Below are 24,329 nucleotides of genomic sequence, written 5' to 3' on the forward strand. Positions count from 1 at the left end.
CAAAGTAAATATTCATCCTGCTCAAAGTACACTCTCACACACACACACATCAGGATCTCATTTCTAATGCAAGAGGTAAGAGGAAAATTAACATCTATTTTCAAGTGAACTCCTCATGAATTATTAATAATGTCTCAGTATCCTGAATGACTGACATCTAATCTTTTACTAACAGATTTATTTAGTGAAACTATTCACGATCTAGACCAGCCATTCCCAAACTGTGGTCCGCGGACCACTAGTGGTCCGTGAGGGTACTGCAGGTGGTCCGTGGAAAGGCAAAATAAAATATAAAATAATATTTTTTTTACCTTCATTTTACCAGGAAATTCCCATAAAAAAAGAAAAGTAAAAAGAATATGTAGGCCTATATTGAGATAACATTTTAATTAAATTGTCAAGTTATTGTGTGATTACTAAAATAGCCTAGTGGTGTTCGGCCGTGAGTCGTGACATTCAAGTTCAGTGCCGTTAGAACCACAACATTGGTTCGGTGGATAGCAACAGGTTCTCTGAAGAGAAAAGGGCAGAGGCAAATATGTTCTCATTATCACATCACACGCATAGCTTTTAAAGGGTAACTAAACCCTAAACCAACTTTTTTTAGTTAATGATCTGTAAGAATGGGGCTTTATTAGTGCTGTTCATTGATTCAAGTAATTTTTTTGACATTTGTGTTTAAAGTGTTTTAATTTTACAAAATATGGTGTAAAAACGTCTGAGTGCTGCCCTCTTCAGGTTGAACAGTGGCTACTGCAGTTGAATTTTCCTATTGGAAGTTATGGTGGCCGGTGATGTCAGAGGGTACCAGCTAACCACGCCCTTGCCTGCAAAGAGATACGTCTCAGATACACGCCCCCTCTCCACTGGGCTCTGCCTACTTTTCTAGCATTTTTCAAATTTGCCAGTGGGTGGAGTCAGGCTCTGACCAGGGGTTTAGTTACCCTTTAATGGTGCGTTCACAACGGACGAAATTTCGCTTCAAACTTTTGTTTTTACGCACGTCAATTTAGCTCTTGACGCGCAAATTGATACAAAGTGGTCAAGCGTATCACTAGACGAGGCAGGCGCGAATTTCACATAATCCCTTTTTGAATTTGACGCGCTATTCGCGTCTGGTGTGTGAACGCAGTCGCACAGTTAGGCATAGGCAGTTTATTATGGGGTGAGATTTCGGTCACAATTCTGCGCGCGCAAGATCACATTTTGAGCGTGCAAAAGGGCATTTCGCACGCGCGTGAACTGAGTTTTGCGGAGAAATGTTCGTCTCGCAGATAAGAAAATATTGCGAGCGAACGAAAATCAATTTTGCATTTAAAATAAGAATTTGGATGTGCGCGGTCGTTCTCTTTCGCGTGTGCAAAGTTTAACTTTCTTGCTCCTTTCATACCAGCCGTGAGCGCTCTCTAAGCGCAGACAGCTCGCTTGCTCAACACAACCCAGTGTTACAATATGCCATAATTCCAGCCAATCAGAGATGAGACTGCTAAATTCTGATTGGCTGGCTTGAAAACCAATCACAAGACTCCCTGCATCACCGACTGCGGAAGAGAACTAGTGTAGTTGAGTTTATTATTTATGAAAAATATTCAAAAACTTCACTGTAATTCACTGTATTGTTGGCAAATTCAGTTCACACATCACTGCTGTCCTGATGGTTATACTACAAGACTTACTTTGTATAAATATAGTTTTGCGTATTTTTTACGATTATTATTTATGAAAAATATTCAAAAACTTCACTGTAATTCACTGTATTGTTGGCAAATTCAGTTCACACATCACTGCTGTCCTGATGGTTATACAACAACGCTTATTTTGGGAAAAATATAGATTTTAAATTGTATATACTATTGTAAATGTAGAAGTTTTATGATTTTTATGAAAAATATTCAATAACATAACTGTAATTCACTGTATTGTTGCCAAATTCAGTTCACACATCACTGCTGTCCTGATGGCTATACTACAACACTTATTTTGGGAAAAATATATATTTTAAATTATATATACAATTGTAAATGTATAATTTTTATGAAAAATATTCAATAACATAACTGTAATTCACTGTATTGTTGCCAAATTCAGTTCACACATCACTGCTGTCCTGATGGTTATACTACAACACTTATTTTGGGGAAAATATATTTTAAGTTTTATATACAATTGTACATTTATGATATGAAAAATATTCTAATTTACTGTATTGTTGCCAAATTCAGTTCACACATCGCTGCTGTCCTGATGGTTATACTACAACACTTATTTTAGGGAAAAAAATATATTTTAATTTGTATATACAATTGTAAATGTATAATTATTATGATTTTTATGAAAAATATTCAATAACATAACTTTAATTCACTGTATTGTTGCCAAATTAAGTTCACACATCACTGATGTCCAAAGTTATTGAATATTTTCATAAAAATCATTTAAAAAATCATAAATTTACAATTGTATATACAACTTAATTTTTTTTTTTCCAAAATAAGTGTTGTAGTATAACCATCAGGACAGCAGTGATGTGTGAACTGAATTTGGCAACAATACAGTGAATTACAGTAAAGTTATTGAATATTTTTCATAAAAATCATAAAAATTATACATTTAGGCCTACAGTACAATTGTATATACAATTTGAATTTAAAATATATATTTTACCAAAATAAGTGTTGTTGTATAACCATCAGGACAGCAGTGATGTGTGAACTGAATTTGGCAACAATACAGTAAATTACAGTGAAGTTATTGAATATTTTTCATAAAAATCATAAAACTTCTACATTTACAATAGTATATACAATTTAAAATCTATATTTTTCCCAAAATAAGCGTTGTTGTATAACCATCAGGACAGCAGTGATGTGTGAACTGAATTTGCCAACAATACAGTGAATTACAGTGAAGTTTTTGAATATTTTTCATAAATAATAATCGTAAAAAATACGCAAAACTATATTTATACAAAGTAAGTCTTGTAGTATAACCATCAGGACAGCAGTGATGTGTGAACTGAATTTGCCAACAATACAGTGAATTACAGTGAAGTTTTTGAATATTTTTCATAAATAATAAACTCAACTACACTAGTTCTCTTCCGCAGTCGGTGATGCAGGGAGTCTTGTGAATGGTTTTCAAGCCAGCCAATCAGAATTTAGCAGTCTCATCTCTGATTGGCTGGAATTATGCCATATTGTAACACTGGGTTGTGTTGAGCAAGCGAGCTGTCTGCGCTTAGAGAGCGCTCACGGCTGGTATGAAAGGAGCAAGAAAGTTAAACTTTGCACACGCGAAAGAGAACGTCCGCGCACATCCAAATACTTATTTTAAATGCAAAATTGATTTTCGTTCGCTCGCAATATTTTCTTATCTGCGAGACGAACATTTCTCCGCAAAACTCAGTTCACGCGCGTGCGAAATGCCCTTTTGCACGCTCAAAATGTGATCTTGCGCGCGCAGAATTGTGACCGAAATCTCACCCCATAGTTTATATGAAACGAAATGTTTATAAATGGAATGAATAAGGCCTGTTATTATTTTAATTTCCAGTTAGTTTCTTGATCTTGCGTTTCTGAAATGTTTTGCAGATGTGCTGTTAAGTGAACAAACTTTTTGAGGACTTGTAAAACTCTGAAGATTAATAATCCCCTAAAATCGCCAAAGGTTTTGAAATGTTGACTATATTCCAATGTTCTCATTACTGTATAGATTTCATACTACATTGCTATGTAAATAAGCCTGTTGTTCAAATGAACCTGATTATGCCCTTGGGCGCTTGAGTAAATAAATAAATTAAATATGTGGCAGCCGTTGTGTGCAGTAAACTTTCCTTTAACAAGCCTGTGATGTGATGACCAGTTAGTTTTAGTGATAGTAAGCCTATTTAGAGGTGCAGATTAATTCAGGTAGGACTGTGTGTAGACATATTTTATTATGTGTATTATGAGGTGGTCCGCGAAAATTCTTGATTACAAATAGTGGTCCACACACACAAAAAGTTTGAGAACCCCTGATCTAGACTAACTTAGAGTGAGAAACACTGATTTCATATCACAGCGGTGAAATCAATCTGGTGCATATAGTGAAAATTGTGTGTTTTTATGACGGTTTGTTGAAGTATTTAGAGCCATTTCTTCTTAATATTAATTCTGCCTGTTTGGGGTTCTAGAGTTACTTTGGGTTTTTTTTGGGGGGGGGGGATGTTGATAAAGTTCTTGATGTTTCATCATATGGTTTTAGATCCGATCAATGTTTAGGTTTCTCAGTAGAAAGCCATGACCTGAACTAGAATCAAACGTTATAAAGGTGCTTTTATGATTTCAATCTGTAAAATTCCCCCAAAATCGTCTAACTGGGACTTTTATTTATTTTCTCTGAAAGTCTAAATCATTTTTAATATGTTAGTATTAGAGTGATTAAATGCTATATTTCCAAATTTCCTTTTATTTCCTCTGTGTTGAAGAAGTATTTTGACAGAGTTTATGTGTGTATCATTAATTGATTGTATTTTTGTGTTTCTTAACTCTCTATTTTTCTTCTGATCTACTTGATCTGCTCTACAAAGCCCAGTGGTTATTATCAATTAATAACTAAACGTTATATGTGTGGAAAACGAACTATACACAAACTGATGTCCATTAACACACTCACATGAACACACGAGACCGGAAACATGCGTCATCTTTTGCTGCGAATCAAAGTTCAAGTTTGCAGAATTCTGACCTGTGAATTTGGGTAGAGCAAAACATTTGACCAAAAGAGGATCTGATTCTGAGCAGAATGACCTCTTGATGAACTCAAACAACACAAACTTCAAAGCTTACGGGAAAGTGGCTTAGATGGAATGTGTCTCACATTTTGAATATACTTATATTCATATCATTCAAAATATACAACAATAAATAGTTATTTATAGTTGGCTGTAATGATGTGCACGAGATAGAGAACAAAAACAGTCTTTAACATAGATGATACCGGGGAAATAAGGAAACACGGTGATTAAATACAGAGGGTCATCAAACTGAACAGAAACAGCTGTGATTCAATTCAGTTCAATTCTATTCAATTCAGTTCAATAACAGTGTCGATGTTGCAAAGTTCAATTATGAAACAAATTCAATTCAGTTCAATAACAGTGTTGATGTTAATGAAGTTAATAAATTATGAAACTAATTTAATTTAGTTCAATTTGATTCAATTTTGTTCAATAACATTATCAATGTTGCAAACTTTAATAATGAAACAAATTCAATTTCAGATATAGGCAGCTCTAAAAAGACAAATCAGTAATATTACTGAATATGACTTGTTTTAATTGTTGCAGTGCCCAAACGTGTGACTGGTCAGAGGGATTGAAAACTCTAGAGCTACCAAAGTAACTTAAAACATAGTCAAATATAAACATATTATTGGCAGTTAACATGCAGAATAAAGCTCCGCCTCCTTCTGACGTCAGCCTCTTGATGATTGGCTTACAAAGCACATGTGATCTTTTTCTAGTTTCTATAAGAGATTCTTTTCCTGCGTCTCAATGTCCACACTATCCATCCTAATGTAAGGGATCCACTGGAGGCCAGTTGTAGAGAACCCAAGTGCAGTTATTTAACCAAAACGAGATTACACATAAAACAAAGGCATGGCAAGAAACATGAACATGAACATGAACATGAACATGAACATGAACATGAACATGAACATGAACTCAACAGCAGACTACAGGAAACAATACTTGACAAAGACACATGGCAAACATGAAGGCTTAAATACACAGACTAATGACAAGACAAGGGACACCTGTGAACAATGATCAGACAATTAACCAATGACAAGACACATGGCAGGATCACATGACTTTGAACAGGGGATCACATGACAGACATGAAATGTGACCAAGTCGAGACCAAATCGTGACACCTAAACAGTATGTGAGATTAAAATAAGTGTGTCCCAAAGCATCGTATGTTGAAAAGAGTGTGTCAGAAGTCCTCGGATGGTCTACTATTTCCGGTCGATTATCGAAGTGTGGATCCGTGCTCACTATAACAGCTAATATTACCCACAACCCACTGCACTTTGCAGGAGGAACTACAAACACGAAACACAAAAACTACAAAACATGGCGGATATGCGGTGAGAGGTTTAGATAAAGGTTTGGGTGACTAATCAAAGTTCAACCTGATAGAAAAATATTGATTTAATGCCAGCCGTGTTATATTTCATCTGTAATAGCACTGTGGACTTTTATAAAGATCCGTTTGGCCATTAACTTTTAAATGCATCATTCTGCATTAATACGAGGAGAGTCTCTGCATGACAGACCCACAGTTAAAGTGCTTCTGCATCTCTCTGCGATACGGTAGGAAATGAAACGTGGAGGACTTTATCTTTGACTAGATGATTGACAGGTCAGTTTGAGTGACAGGATGCGTGTAACTAAGCGACAGAGAGCAACCGTTAAAGACATGTATGTTTCTCCCAAAGCTTGTCTACTCTTCTCAAAAGTATGCACTTTTTCTTCACAAAAAGCGCCCTATCTCGCACCCAGCGCAACTGACTTTGTACACGACGCATGTTTCATTCCTATTTCTCACCCGACGCACAGCGGGCTTTTCCCTCCACAGACGCACGTCGGTAAACTAGGGAATGAACTTGCGCTCCCGGGGGCGGTTCAGGGAAAAGAGGAGGCGTGTTCCGGCGCAAACGTTCCCTGGTGCTATTTTGCAGTTTCAGAAAACAATTCCTCCACAGACCAGGAGAAACCTCGTCTAAAGTCAGTGGCGTTGCGCATGTTATTCAGATGTTATTTTAGGGCGCATGCTTGGCCATAATGTAGCGTGTGCACAACACACACACACTTTGCTTCTCTCATCTACACAGACACAGCAGTTTTCATTTCTGCAAATCATACATTATTACAAGGAAAATATTACCACATGAGGGAAATCATTGTTGTCAAGTCAAGTCAAGTTTATTTATATAGCGCTTTTCACAATACAGATTGTATCAAAGCAGCTTCACAGTATTAAATTAAAATAATACAACAAGGTTTGTTACTAGTGAGATTTATTGATTGATAAAATTTAATTAACTATTCCCAAAATATCCCCAACTGAGCAAGCCAAAGGCAACAGTGGCAAGGAACCGAAAAACTCCATCAGGACCTAATGGAGAAAAAAAAACCTTGGGAGAACCCGGGCTCAGTCGGGGCCAGTTCTCCTCTGGCGTTTATGAACTAGAGACCGGATTTAACTGTAAGATTAAAAGTATTATATGAATGCCTGGCTGAAGAGATGCGTCTTTAATCTAGTTTTAAACTGGGAGAGCGAGTCTGAGCAACGAACAGTATCAGGAAGACTATTCCAGAGTTTTGGGGCTAAATGTGAAAATGCTCTCCCTCCTTTGGTGGATCTGGATATCCTAGGTATGACCAAAAGCCTCGAATTTAGTGATCTTAAAGAGCGCGATGGATTATAGGGCGATAGAAGATCTGTTAAATAGACTGGAGCTAAGCCGTTTAGGGCTTTATAAGTCAATAGCAATACCTTGTAATTAATACGGGACTTTATAGGTAACCAATGTAGTGATGTTAAAATCGGTGTTATATGATCATATTTTCTTGATCTAGTAAGAACTCTAGCGGCGACATATGGACTAACTGTAGCTTGTTTATTGAGGATGCAGGACAACCAGCTAATAAAGCATTACAGTAATCTAGTCTCGAGGTCATGAATGCATGAACTAACTTTTCTGCATCAGAAACTGATAGCATGTTACGTAGCTTAGCAATGTTTCTAAGGTGGAAAAAGGCTGTTCTTGTAACATATGAAATATGATTTTCAAAAGACAGTGGTGTCCATGAAGATGTGAAAAATAGGCATAAATCTAGCTTACACATTTACCCAGATTATCATACGCCTGTTTAACCGAAGCTAATCTGGGTGTGTTTCTCCATCCCCAATGTCACTTCTCTGTGTTTTACGGCCCTGACGAGAACGTCGGTCTCCTCGGCTGTGAACCGCTCCTGGCAAATCCGCCGTTATAATAGCAATCCGCCATGGAACAAGCGCGCCTGCTCTTAAAGGGAATGTGAGATGTCGCTCTGATTGTTTTATTTCACGTTACGCCCAAACCACACCTATGAGTAATGAAGCTACTTAAGACCAACACATTTTAGATTTGCGCCGGGCGAAGAGTCATTTATCCCGCCGGTATAAGAGCAACAGAGCCGAGATCCGCCCACAAAGTTACTTGCGTTTCGCGTTTGATACTTGCGTTTCAGATCGTTTAAATAGGGCCCAAAGAGTACATAGTTTTAGGGCGTAGTAAAAGTAGGCGAATTGAGACGCAGCATTTGACTAGTGCTCAAAAGTCAAGAGGTCTGACGATTGGCTGGAGAGATTCACCTGTGATTGGTCAAACAGGCTCTTCTGTGAATGGCTGAGGAACTTTTAAATGAATGAAGAACTAATGTTGTGTGTTTTTGCAGGTCAAGACTCACTCATCATGAGGGTTGTTACATCAGACAGCGGCTCTGTCTCTGTGGCTAACCAGTATACAGACGAGCAGGAGATCCCAGACACCAGTGACGACACCGAGTTCTGGAGGAAAGGTGTGAGACCACATCAAAAACACATGAATAAACATGTTTTAATTCATATATAAAAAGGTTTCTGTGAGTTTTAGGGGAAAGAAAATTTAATTTACAATACTTACAGTAAGGTTTCATTAGTTAACTACATTAGTTAACATGAACTAGCAATGAAAAACACTTGGTAATCTTAGTTAATGTTAATGTTAAAATCACAATTTGTTTCTGTTAATATTATTTAATGGATCTGAACTCACATGAACTAAAGAACAGTTGTATTTTAATAATGAATGTTAACAAAGATTGATAAACAAATGTATTTCTCATTGTTAGTTAATGCATCAACTAATGGGACCTTCTGGTAAAGTGTTAGAGTCGATGAATACGTCAACAAACGTGTGTGTGTGTGTCTTTCTCAAACATTCCTCTGCTATTTGACTGGCTGTAGTTTATACAGCTGCTCAACCTCTTCTGACCTTTAACCTCAACTTTTGACAATCACAGCATACACACACAGAGTTCGAATAATAACTCGAATTATAATTATAGAAATAATAATTAGTACAAGAAACCATTTTTGAGCACACTAATCTTTCCCTATAGATATATATATATATATATATATATATATATATATATATATATATAGAGAGAGAGAGAGAGAGAGAGAGAGAGAGAGAGAGAGAGAGAGTTCTATGAACAGCTTTCTGGGCGCACGCTTCAAATGTTTATGTGCAGAAAGCGTAATGTGATTACTCTATCGCCTTCCTGTAATAATGTAGGGACTAGGGAACCACCCGCTATACATAAACATGTATCAGTAATTTAAATGCATCGCTGTGTGTGAAAAGGATCATAAGTAGAATAACCTGTGTGTGTGTGTGTGTGTGTGTTAGACTCGTCTGTGCCCAGGTTTGTAGCAGCGCCCTCTATGGGCCGCTGGCGGTGGCGTGTGTTCGCTGCCATCAGTGTCACGGCTCTGATGCTGCTGTTGCTGATCGTCACAGTATCTGTGAGCCGTGAGTAACACACACTCAAACATATTGTGATATTATACTGGCAACATGTTATTTTTCTTATTAATTCCTTAATAATCAGCTTATCGTCAATGTTTTAAAGGGGTGGTTGAATATGATTTGACTTTTCTAACTTTAGTTAGTGTGTAATGTTGCTGTTTGAGCATAAACAACATCTGCAAAGTTACAACACTAAAAGCAAATATCTCCCTTTGCTTTGAACTTTGAAAGAAATCACTTTTTAAGGACTACAACAAACGGCTGGTAGAGACTACACCACATTCCTCCCGGGTTAGTGACATCACCAACCCTAGAATTTACATAAACCCCGCCCCCGGAACACACAGTCCATGTTGAGAAGAGGAAGAGTTGTTGTAGTGGAGCACATTTGTGAGTCAGCTCAAACTTTAGCATCCGTCTTTTCACATGCAATAGAAAGTCACTCTGTGTGCGTCTCACAACAGTTCCTATACGAGCGATTTATAGATTACCATGACAGAATATGCTAATTGAAGATAGTTAACTCCACATCAGCAACATAAATTCATCAACTAACCATTCAGAGACGTCCTGCTGCTTCTACATGTTGTCACTTCTTCTTGAGTCTCTCCATCTTTGTCTGACTCCGTTTAAACATAAAAGGCAGAACAGTTTCTGTCAATTTAGTGTTGTGAGGTAATCGAGCTGCTAACACACGAGCTCTTGAAGCTCCGCCCCCTGTGCCGGGAGCAGCAGCTCATTTGCATTTAAAGGGACAGACACAAAACGGTGTGTTTTTGCTCACCATCAAAAAGTGACAATTTTAACATGCTATATAAAAATATCTGTGGGGTATTTTGAGCTGAAACTTCACACACACACTCTGGGGCCACCAGAGACTTATTGTACATCTTGTGAAAAGGGCATTATACCACCCCTTTAAGGCCAAAACGTGAAAAGAATGCGGAGCATATCCTATAAGTTTTAACACCATGTGTTGTGTATATTTTACAGAGAACTAGCAAACTAGAGTTATCAATAAAAATGAATGATGTTTCATTTTTTCACATGCGTTTTGTTAGACGTGAAGTTTGATCGGAAGTTCTCGACTACCGAGACAAACGTGAAGAATCTGACGGAAAGGCTCCTGAGCATCATTACCAAAACAAACATTCTGGAGGAATACGGTAATGTTAATCTTCATAATCTGTTATCAAAATAAAAAAAACTTTATCCACCCACACTCTCAGCTAACAAAAAAATGTTCTAATTAAGTTATGAAAACGTTATTTTTGAATTTCTCTAAACGTTCAAAACTTTTTTTTTTTAAAGGGTTCGTTTGGGTTAGTTCTCACCCAAAAATACAAATTTCTGTCCTTAATTACTCACCCTCATGCCGTTCCAACCCCGTAAGACCTTCGTTCATCTTCGGAACACAAATTGTAAGATATTTTTGCAAGATATAAGATATAGACGCCACATGCAGCAATGACATTGACACTTTCAAGGCCCAGAAAGGTAGTAAAGACATCGTTAAAGTAGTCCATGTGACTCCAGTGGTTCAACATCAGTGTTATGAAGCGACCAGAATACTTTTTGTGCGGAAACCCCCAAAATAACTACTTTACTCAACAATCTGGTTCTACGTCAGAACGCCGGCTCACTATTGGCCAACGCTGGTCACATGAGCACCACGAGTCACGACACACGCGTGTGATGCTGACGCTGGAGCCGGCCAATAATGAGCTAATCATTTTTGGGTGAACTAACCCTTTAATATGTAAAAACGTTTTTCTGGGTTATGTGAACGTTAAGGGAAAATTGTATTTTACGGGAACAACGTTCCATGAAAATTATGGAACAAGTAGAATATTTATCACTTTTTTTTAAACTGGAAAAAATTAGACATGGAAACTTTTACTCCCCTGCATATTTAAAAAAAATTAAATATGAAAAAAATTATTAATTATTATACACCCCCCCCCCCCCCCCACCACCACCACGACTTTCATCATCTATCACTCTTATCAACTATTCATTCATATAGACACTTTCACTATACAAAGTTCATCATGGAGAAAATCAATCATTTTTCACAGTATAAGAGTAAAACACTCTGTAAATGGTGTTTCATGTGTCATGCATGTGAGCACATTCACCTCCACTAGTTCAACACTCCGTCTAATGTGTGTGTGTGTGTGTGTGTGTGTGTGTGTGTGTGTGTGTGTGTGTGTGTGTGTTCAGGGCATACGATGCAGTTGGACATCAGCAATCTGGAGTTCGACCGCGACACGATGCAAAGAACGATCAGTGATAGTACGTACCACACACACACACACAGACAAAACACTTGAAATGAAAAGAAATCCACTGCAGATCTTAACAGGTGTGTGTGTGTGTGTGTGTGTGTGTGTGTGTGTGTGTGTGTGTGTGTAGTGTCTGATTCAGCACAGGCTCTTCTTGACAAGGTTTCGGAGCTCAAATGCTACATAGAGAAGTTCATGAACAACAGTAAGTGATGCTAGTGTTTGTGCTGCTGTATGTTGATTTCACACAGTCTCTGATCTGACATGTGTGTGTGTGTGTGTGTGTGTGTGTGTGTGTGTGTGTGTGTGTAGGCACGCAGGAGCTGTGCTGTCCTGCCGGATGGATTCTCTTCTCCACACACTGTTATTTCTTCTCTCAAGACGGGATGCCGTGGGACGCGGCCAGAGACGAGTGTGAGAAGAAGAGAGCAAAGTTACTCATCCTAAACAGCAAACCGGAGAAGGTCAGAGCGGATCAGTACTGTACAACTACACACATCAGACACACAACTGACCTAATACAACTACACACATCAGACACACAACTGACCTAATACAACTACACACATCAGACACACAACTGAACTACACAACTACACAACCAACATCAGACACATCAGACACACATCTGAACTAATACAACTACACAACCAACATCAGACACACAACTAATACAACTACACAATCAACATCAGACACACAACTGAACTAATACAACTACACAACCAACATCAGACACACAACTGAACTAATACAACTACACAATCAACATCAGACAACTACACAATCAACATCAGACACACAACTGAACTAATACAACTACACAATCAACATCAGACACACAACTAATACAACTACACAACCAACATCAGACACACAACTGAACTAATACAACTACAGACACACAACTGAACTAATACAACTACAGACACACAACTGAACTAATACAACTACACAATCAACATCAGACACACAACTGATCTAATACAACTACACAATCAACTTCAGACACACAACTGAACTAATACAACTACACAATCAACATCAGACACACAACTGATCTAATACAACTACACAACCAACATCAGACACACAACTGAACTAATACAACTACACAATCAACTTCAGACACACAACTGAACTAATACAACTACACAACCAACATCAGACACACAACTAATTTAACTACACAACCAACATCAGACACACAACTGAACTAATACAACTACACAATCAACTTCAGACACACAACTGAACTAATACAACTACACAACCAACATCAGACACACAACTGAACTAATACAACTACACAACCAACATCAGACACACAACTGAACTAATACAACTACACAACTACACAACCAACATCAGACACACAACTGAACTAATACAACTACACAACCAACATCAGACACACAACTAATTTAACTACACAACCAACATCAGACACACAACTGAACTAATACAACTACACAATCAACTTCAGACACACAACTGAACTAATACAACTACACAACCAACATCAGACACACAACTGAACTAATACAACTACACAATCAACTTCAGACACACAACTGAACTAATACAACTACACAACCAACATCAGACACACAACTGAACTAATACAACTACACAACCAACATCAGACACACAACTAATTTAACTACACAACCAACATCAGACACACAACTGAACTAATACAACTACACAATCAACTTCAGACACACAACTGAACTAATACAACTACACAACCAACATCAGACACACAACTGAACTAATACAACTACACAACCAACATCAGACACACAACTAATTTAACTACACAACCAACATCAGACACACAACTGAACTAATACAACTACACAATCAACTTCAGACACACAACTGAACTAATACAACTACACAACCAACATCAGACACACAACTGAACTAATACAACTACACAACCAACATCAGACACACAACTGAACTAATACAACTACACAACCAACTTCAGACACACAACTAATACAACTACACAACCAACATCAGACACACAACTGAACTAATACAACTACACAACCAACATCAGACACACAACTGAACTAATACAACTATACAATCAACTTCAGACACACAACTAATACAACTACACAACCAACATCAGACACACAACTGAACTAATACAACTACACAATCAACTTCAGACACACAACTAATACAACTACAGACACACAACTGAACTAATACAACTACAGACACACAACTGAACTAATACAACTACACAATCAACATCAGACACACAATTGAACTAATACAACTACACAACCAACATCAGACACACAACTAATACAACTACACAACCAACATGAGACACAACTGAACTAATACAACTACACAATCAACATCAGACACACAATTGAACTAATACAACTATACAACCAACATCAGACACACAACTGAACTAATACAACTATACAATCAACTTCAGACACACAACTAATACAACTACACAACCAACATCAGACACACAACTGAACTAATACAACTACACAATCAACTTCAGACACACAACTAATACAACTACAGACACACAACTGAACTAATACAACTACAGACACACAACTGAACTAATACAACTACACAATCAACATCAGACACACAATTGAACTAATACAACTACACAACCAACATCAGACACACAACTGAACTAATACAACTACACAATCAACATCAGACACACAACTGAACTAATACAACTACACAACTGAACTAATACAACTACACAACCAACATCAGACACACAACTAATACAACTACACAACCAACATCAGACACACAACTGAACTAATACAACTACACAATCAACATCAGACACACAACTAATACAACTACACAACCAACATCAGACACACAACTGAACTAATACAACTACACAACCAACATCAGACACACAACTGAACTAATACAACTACACAACCAACATCAGACACACAGCTGAACTAATACAACTACACAACCAACATCAGACACACAACTGAACTAATACAACTACACAATCAACATCAGATACACAACTAATTTAACTACACAACCAACATCAGACACACAGCTGAACTAATACAACTACACAACCAACATCAGACACACAACTGAACTAATACAACTACACAATCAACTTCAGACACACAACTGAACTAATACAACTACACAACCAACATCAGACACACAACTGAACTAATACAACTACACAACCAACATCAGACACACAACTGAACTAATACAACTACACAACCAACATCAGACACACAACTAATACAACTACACAACCAACATCAGACACACAACTGAACTAATACAACTACACAACCAACATCAGACACACAACTGAACTAATACAACTATACAATCAACTTCAGACACACAACTAATACAACTACACAACCAACATCAGACACACAACTGAACTAATACAACTACACAATCAACTTCAGACACACAACTAATACAACTACAGACACACAACTGAACTAATACAACTACAGACACACAACTGAACTAATACAACTACACAATCAACATCAGACACACAATTGAACTAATACAACTACACAACCAACATCAGACACACAACTAATACAACTACACAACCAACATGAGACACAACTGAACTAATACAACTACACAATCAACATCAGACACACAATTGAACTAATACAACTATACAACCAACATCAGACACACAACTGAACTAATACAACTATACAATCAACTTCAGACACACAACTAATACAACTACACAACCAACATCAGACACACAACTGAACTAATACAACTACACAATCAACTTCAGACACACAACTAATACAACTACAGACACACAACTGAACTAATACAACTACAGACACACAACTGAACTAATACAACTACACAATCAACATCAGACACACAATTGAACTAATACAACTACACAACCAACATCAGACACACAACTAATACAACTACACAACCAACATCAGACACACAACTGAACTAATACAACTACACAATCAACATCAGACACACAACTGAACTAATACAACTACACAACTGAACTAATACAACTACACAACCAACATCAGACACACAACTAATACAACTACACAACCAACATCAGACACACAACTGAACTAATACAACTACACAATCAACATCAGACACACAACTAATACAACTACACAACCAACATCAGACACACAACTGAACTAATACAACTACACAACCAACATCAGACACACAACTGAACTAATACAACTACACAACCAACATCAGACACACAGCTGAACTAATACAACTACACAACCAACATCAGACACACAACTGAACTAATACAACTACACAATCAACATCAGATACACAACTAATTTAACTACACAACCAACATCAGACACACAGCTGAACTAATACAACTACACAACCAACATCAGACACACAACTGAACTAATACAACTACACAACCAACATCAGACACACAGCTGAACTAATACAACTACACAACCAACATCAGACACACAACTGAACTAATACAACTACACAATCAACATCAGACACACAACTAATTTAACTACACAACCAACATCAGGCACACAACTGAACTAATACAACTACACAACCAACATCAGACACACAGCTGAACTAATACAACTACACAATCAACTTCAGACACACAACTGAACTAATACAACTACACAACAAACATCATACACAACTGAACTAATACAACTACACAATCAACTTCAGACACACAACTGAACTAATACAACTACACAATCAACATCAGACACACAACTGATCTAATACAACTACACAACCAACATCAGACACACAACTGAACTAATACAACTACACAATCAACTTCAGACACACAACTGAACTAATACAACTACACAATCAACTTCAGACACACAACTGAACTAATACAACTACGCAACCAACATCATACACACAACTGAACTAATACAACTACACAATCAACTTCAGACACACAACTGAACTAATACAACTACACAACCAACATCATACACACAACTGAACTAATACAACTACACAATCAACTTCAGACACACAACTGAACTAATACAACTACACAACCAACATCATACACACAACTGAACTAATACAACTACACAATCAACTTCAGACACACAACTGATCTAATACAACTACACAATCAACTTCAGACACACAACTGAACTAATACAACTACACAATCAACATCAGACACACCACTGATCTAATACAACTACACAATCAACTTCAGACACACAACTGAACTAATACAACTACACAACCAACATCAGACACACAACTGAACTAATACAACTACACAATCAACTTCAGACACACAACTGAACTAATACAACTACACAACCAACATCATACACACAACTGAACTAATACAACTACACAATTAACTTCAGACACACAACTGAACTAATACAACTACACTAATACAACTACACAATCAACTTCAGACACACAACTGAACTAATACAACTACACTAATACAACTACACAATCAAGTTCAGACACACAACTGAACTAATACAACTACACCTACTTTACTAAACCAGACACACAACTTAGTGTGAGCTAAGCTAGCGTGAGCTTTCCTGGAGCTCAAACAGTAGAGCGTTGACGCTTGCAACGCCAAGGTCATGGGTTCGATTCCCAAGGAAAGCAAGAACTGATAAGAATGTAAATGTGTAGCTTGAAATGCAAGTAAGTCGCTTTGGATAAAAGCGTCTGATAAATGTAAATATAACTTTGGCCCCGTTTACAGCTGGTATTAAGATGTGTTTGGTCGATTGGTTCACAAGTGATCGACGCTAAATACAAAACAGGATCTAAAATGTTTTGAGGTTGTCAACTTTGTCTCCCTCGTCTACTTCTGATCCGATCATCCAAAACTTAATACTAGGAGTAAACAGGGCCTAAACCAACAACACAAGACATGCAACTGAACCAGCAAACTGTTGATCATTTGGTAAAGAGTGATAATCAGAGGTGTGTGTTCAGAGTTTCGTGGTGAGTAAGACCAGGCCTCTGTTCTACTGGTTGGGTCTGACTGATGGACGCACCGGCGAGTGGGAATGGCTGGACGAGACGCCGTATGTGCATGTCAGGAGGTGAGTGTGTGTGTGTGTGAGTGAGTAAGAGCGTATGTGTGTGTGTGAGTGTGTGATGGGTAGGTTTAGGTGAATGGTTAGTGTGTGTGTGTGTGTGTGAGATGGGTAGGTTTAGGGGTCGGGTTAGTGTGTGTGTGTGTGTGTGTGTGTGTGTAGGTTTATGGGTCGGGTTAGTGTGTGTGTGTGTGTGTGTGTGTGATGGGTAGGTTTAGGGGTCGGGTTAGTGTGTGTGTGTGTGTGTGTGTGATGGATGGGTAGGTTTTGGGGTTAGATTAGGGTAGGGGAATAGAATATACAGTGTGGACAGTATAAAAACCATTACGCCTATGGAATGTCCTCAAAAGCAAAACAAACCTGTGTGTGTGTGTGTGTGTGTGTGTGTGTGTGTGTGCAGTGAATGGATGCCTGGCCAGCCTGATAACTGGGAGAATCATGGTTTGGGTGGCGGTGAAGACTGCGCTCACTTTCACCACGACGGACGGTATAACGACGACCACTGCTCTCGACACTACCGCTACGTCTGCAAAGCTCACGCGTCCTCCATCTGACGACACACACACTTCATCAAACCAACAAAACACATTAATGTGCATGTCAACAGTATAATGTTTCATATTTAATGATATTAAAGGCTTTCATTCTTCCCTTGCACTTTGAAACACTTCTTTCTCTCGCAGGTCAAAATGACCCGAAGCCCTAAAATTATACTTAATTTTGGTCCAGAAAGCTTGTTTTATTTCATTTTGATAATATTTGTCTATTTTTTAATGCAATTTCTTTGGAGATTTTTTGATATTTTTTATTTTATTTATCTTTAAATTACTAGATTTGATCAATAAATAATAAATAAATAGTAATTTAAGCACATTCCTCACATTCTTTGAACTTAAATTAAAAATAACTCACAATTTCATACATACCCCTTTTTATTCAGCTCAAAATATCTTACATTGTGTGTCTTTGTCGACCTCTTGTGGAAGATAATAATATAACATGATTTTTCATGACTCTGGATGGCCTTATATCTCTATATGAACAAATGAGCTGTTACTTTTTAAAATTTCAACCACAAAACTCCTCGAATCCATTAAAAAAGTTTTTTGTGTATTCGTGGTTCAAGTGCGACAAAAGTCTGAGAGTCTTGGACCCCTCTGATAAACAATGATTTTTAAAAAATGTAAAAAATATATATATATATACATGGACGGATGAGGATTTACTGTATGTCAGACCAGAAACAGTTCCTTTATGCTTCATTTTTATTTTATGCTGGTTAGTTTTGGGGAATGACAGTGTATTGTAGTTTAGTTTCCCATGTTGTCCGAGGATAAAAGTCAAACAGCTGTGATACAAAAAAAGTTGTTCTGAATAAAAGCATCTGCTGAACAAATAAATGAAATGTTGATGTTTCTGCAGCACTTAATAATAATACTCCAGTTATGTTGCTGTATTAAAGTTATATGGCTTTATTATAGTAGTGATACTGTATATCAGTGTCATTAATGCTGTCATTAACGCTGTAATGTTTGGATTGTTTCTATGAAAATACTGCTGTAATTTTGCACTATTGTGAATAAGTGAATATAAACATGCTGCATCAGAATGTTTCCACAAATACATCATAGATGGACAGTTCATTAATAAATATACATTTGCTTTAGATAAAATATATATGAAATCAAATCAGTAAATTGTTCCATTTCAGGTTTAAATTTCCCATGTATAATTATTTTCTCAGGGCAATATATCAATGAGTTATTAATTAAGAGTAAAACTATACATTTAAAGAGAAAATTATGTTACAATAATAAATGATACACTTAATATGACAAATATTCAAGAATATTCACTAAATATGGTCACTGATTACACTACCATTTGGGGTAAGACTTTATTTTTTATGAAAGAACTTAATACTTTTATTAATCAAGGATGCATTAAATTGATAAAAAAATGACACTAAAGACATTTATAATGTTACAAAATATTATATTTCAAATAAGTGCTGTTCTTTTCATTAAGAATCCTGGTAAATAAAACTTATCACTGTTTTCAACATTGATAATAATCATAAATGTTTCTTGATCATCAAATCCTCATATTAGAGTGATTTGTGAAGGATCATGTGACACTGAAGACTGGAGTAATGATGCTGAACATTCAGCTTTGATCACAGGAATAAATTACACTTTACAATATATTCACATAGAAAACTACAGAAGAGGATTAGGGCCAAGCAATAATAAAAATAATAAAAACATCTCGAGATTAATGTCATAATGCGAGAAAAATCTCGTTAAATTTTGAGAAAAAAAGTTGAAATAAAACGTTGAGAATAAACTCATTAAATGTTGCGAATAAATTTGCTGTTTCGAGAAAAAACTTGTTAAATTTCGAGTAGAAAGTCGAAATAAAACATTGAGAGTAAACTAATTAAATTTCGAGAAAAAACTTGTTCAATTTCAAGAAGAAAATCAAAATAAAACATTGAGAATAAACTCATTAAATTTTGAGAATAAAGTCGCTATGTTTCGAGAAAAAACGTGTTAAATTTCGAGAAAAAAAGTCATAATCCTCTTCCGTAGTAAACAGCTGCTATACACTGGAATAATATTTCACAGTTTTCACCGTATTTTTGATCAAATAATTGCAGCCTAGGCCAGAAACATTAAAAACCCAAACTTTTGAACGCTAGTTTATGAGCTGAAAGAATCATTTTCCTGGAACATTGGCTGATATTAGCAAGCTAGCATTATCAGGATCCTTTCCCCCCCGCTCTACCTCCAGACGGGTTTGACAGCTTTATCACGCGACCCACGAACGAGCGCCGAGTTTTCCGAGCGGGCGGAGCTGCTCTTCCTCAGACGGCCAGCAGGAGTCAGTGATAGCCGGAGCGCCGGCGTCACCGGGGACGGCTTTGGGTCGGCTTTCGGCTGGTTTACGGGGGCGACGGCGGTGCGTGTCGCGGACGCCACAGTGTTGCGAGCGAAGCTGAGTGGTCTGATTGAGGAGGAATCGCGCGCAGAGGTTCGAGGCCGGTCGAGAGTAGCGCGACACATCTTCTCCTGCGGCGGCCGAACCGCTGGCTTGGGAACCTGCGTCCTGAGAGGTACAACCTTCCTCAAACATGATGATGAAGATGATGATGGTTTAGCGGAAGATGAAGGTCTGGTTTTAGAGCCCACGGGTCGCTTGCTGCTCGTTTGGATCGGTTGTGTTGCTCCGCCGCTGGTTTTGAGTGCCTCGCTTGTACGCCTGACGTTATCTCTAGCTTTATGATCGTCATTCGCCACCTCTGATTTTGTCACCTCACCGATTTGTGAGGGGTCAGAGGTCACGACTGGAGTCACTTCTGTATTTCTGAATTGCGTTTGGTCGTTTTTCGGGGATTCCTCGATGGAAAAGCTCTTGTTTTGTATCTCTGGCTCCTCCGTTGTGATGCTGCTGTGTGCGATGGAGAGCGAGTGTATTGGAGGAAGTGAATCTGCTCCACAGGGGTCAAAGGTCATGCTCTTCTGTCGGCGTGATCGACGAGAGCTACCGAAACGCAGTGGTGAACTTTGAGGACTCGTCATCAGCAGCTCCAGAAGCCCCTCCCTCTTTAACGCCGCCTCCACGTCTGCTTCGCTATTGGACCGCAGCCCGGAGACTCCGCCCACACCCTCATGCCCCGCCCACGAGTGGCGCTTGTCCTCCGACTCCTTCAGACGCTTGCGCCGAGACTCCTCCCACATTCCTCGCTCCACGTTCTCCTGAGGAAAGAGAAGTCGTCCAGCTGATTAACACAACGAGTTTCAGTCCAACGTCTGAATTAAAGAAACAGACACGCATATTGAAAAGCTGCAATAAACTAAATCAGGGGTTTCAAACCAGGGGGCGCAAGGGAGTGCTAGAGAAGAGAGAAACAATGTACAAATGTAAAAATAAATCAAAAAAAATAAATAATTAATATTATTATTAAAATAAATAAATTAAAATATTTTAACAAATTATAATTAAATAAATAAAAATAATTATATTCAAATAAATAATATAATTATAGTAAAATAAATGCATAAATAGATTAAATAAAAAAAATTAAATGTTATATGTATATTATACAATTATATGAAAATAAATGTATAATTAGATTAAAACAAATAAATAAATAATTATGATTTATTTAAATAAATATAAAAATAAATAATTGATTAAATAACAAATGAATAAATAAACTATATGAAAATAAATAATACAATTGTAGTAAAAATAAATGCATAAATAGATTAAATAAATAAAAATAAAAAAGATATATAAATTATAAAATTATATGAAAATAAATAAATAGATTAAAATAAATAAATATGTAGAAAACAAATATTTTAAATTGGTTTAAATTAAATCCTTTAAATGCGTCTAAACTGGGACTTTAAACATGAAAATGCCATGCACGGTAAGACGTTTTATTTCAGATCTGTTTTACCTGAACTGCTTTTTTGAATTTGGAGCAGAAATTCTGGAAAATTCGTAAGCACTCGTCCAGTCTGAAGACGTCTTTGTCTTCGCAGAAGAAGTCGATCAGAGCGTCTCCTTCCCTCTGAAGCTCATCAATCCTGATCCTCAAATCCTCCAGAGCTTCAGCAGCGCTCTGAAACCGTGGGACAGTGGAATACAAATATACTTCAAATCAGATGCAAACGTCACAGAGAGGCAGGTAAAGGGTCAGAGGTCAGAGGTCACCTTTAGTAAGGACTGCAGCTGCACCAGGAGCTCGTCATCTGTGTGGATCTGCTGCTCTAAATGATCAACTCTTCTGGTCAGAGACTGAAACTCTACATGGATGCTGTCAACACACACTCTACACACACACACACACACACAGGTTTGAACACAGGCTTCCATTGTTTCTCTACAGGTTAATGATACTGTATGATATAATTCTGTTGTGTTTTTGTAATTATTATTAGTTTATTTTTAATAGTTTCCGCTGATTGGTTCTCACCGAGCTGCTTGCTGAACATGCAGAAGTTTCTCTGGAAACATGAGCAGATCTTTCTTCTGAGCCTCCTGTTAAAGTCACACAAATGTGCGTTTCACTTCATTGAGATGCTCTCTGACCTTTGGGTCATGAAAGAACACGTGTGTATGTTGTGTGTCACATTATAAACCGACACACATACCAGAGCAACAAAGTGCAGCAGGTTCATTCCAGGTTTGTTGGCTTTAGTGTCGGCCAGAGACAGCAGAGAGGAGAGTCTGAAGCCCACGGCGTTACCAGCAGACCCACCCTGAGAGAGGGAGGGATGGATGGATGGATGGATGGATGGATGGATGGATGGATGGATGGATAGACAGAGAGTAGATAGATAGATAGATTGATAGATAGATAGATAGATAGATAGATAGAGAGTAGATAGATAGATAGATAGAGAGAGAGAGAGAGAGAGAGTAGGTAGATAGATAGAGAGAGAGAGAGAGAGTAGATAGATAGATAGATAGATAGATAGATGAATAGATAGATAGATAGAAAGTAGATAGATAGATAGAGTAGATAGATAGATAGAGAGTAGATAGATAGATAGATAGATAGATAGATGAATAGATAGATAGATAGAGTAGATAGATAGATAGAGAGTAGATAGATAGATAGATAGATAGATAGATAGATAGATAGATAGATAGATAGATAGATAGAAAGTAGATAGATAGATATAGATAGATAGATAGAGAGAGAGTAGATAGATAGAGAGAGAGAGTAGATAGATAGATAGGGAGTAGATAGATAGATAGAGTAGATAGATAGATAGATAGATAGATAAATAGATAGAAAGTAGATATATAGATAGATAGATAGATAGATAGATAGATAGATAGATAGATATTGAGTAGATAGATAGAGAGATAGATAGATAGATAGATAGATAGATAGATAGATAGATAGATAGATAGATAGAGAGTAGATAGATATTTTGTAGTTTTTTTTCACATGCTGTTGCAACAACTAGTAACGTTAGAAAAACTACAACACCACACTGGATCTAGCCAGACCGGACACAAAACAACAGGCACGCCGCACACACTTGTTTGGGCTTGCGAGCCGGCCGAAGAGCAGCAGGGGGTCGCACACCGGACGAGAAGCGCAGCGCCGCGTCTTTAAAACTCAAACACATAATTCTCTATGAGTGTCCACACACACCGGCGGCGCCCAGCTACGGCTCAGGACCGTGTTCAAAATCCTGCCGCGCCATAGAGCGCCATTTACATAGCTTTATATTAAATTTACATTTATTTGTCTCAAATTGTCGTTAATGTA

At 37.4% G+C, this 24,329-nt stretch overlaps 2 protein-coding genes across 3 annotated transcripts in view; one reads left to right on the forward strand and one right to left on the reverse strand.

The window, feature by feature from the left end:
* On the forward strand, positions 1-20,089 carry asgr1a (asialoglycoprotein receptor 1a). Its single transcript, XM_079848330.1, has 9 exons — positions 1-75; positions 8,489-8,611; positions 9,487-9,609; positions 10,668-10,772; positions 11,830-11,901; positions 12,022-12,096; positions 12,204-12,355; positions 17,928-18,037; positions 18,432-20,089. Exons 2-9 carry the CDS (start codon positions 8,506-8,508, stop codon positions 18,583-18,585), a joined length of 897 nt encoding a protein of 298 aa, XP_079704456.1. The 5' UTR covers positions 1-75; positions 8,489-8,505; the 3' UTR covers positions 18,586-20,089.
* Positions 19,211-24,329, reverse strand: part of LOC307145281 (FH2 domain-containing protein 1) — an 18,755-nt gene continuing 13,636 nt past the window's right edge. For both annotated transcript variants that reach the window (XM_079848284.1, XM_079848285.1), the window contains exons 8-12: positions 23,197-23,304; positions 23,019-23,083; positions 22,757-22,874; positions 22,500-22,664; positions 19,211-21,789 (exon numbers count right to left, since the gene is read on the reverse strand). In XM_079848284.1, the coding sequence (XP_079704410.1) occupies positions 20,815-21,789; positions 22,500-22,664; positions 22,757-22,874; positions 23,019-23,083; positions 23,197-23,304 (1,431 nt within the window). In that variant the 3' untranslated portion in view covers positions 19,211-20,814. The remainder of the gene's footprint in view (positions 21,790-22,499; positions 22,665-22,756; positions 22,875-23,018; positions 23,084-23,196; positions 23,305-24,329) is intronic.

This window comes from Squalius cephalus (assembly GCF_949319135.1).
Source record: "Squalius cephalus genome assembly, chromosome: 18".
Lineage (NCBI taxonomy): Eukaryota > Metazoa > Chordata > Actinopteri > Cypriniformes > Leuciscidae > Squalius > Squalius cephalus.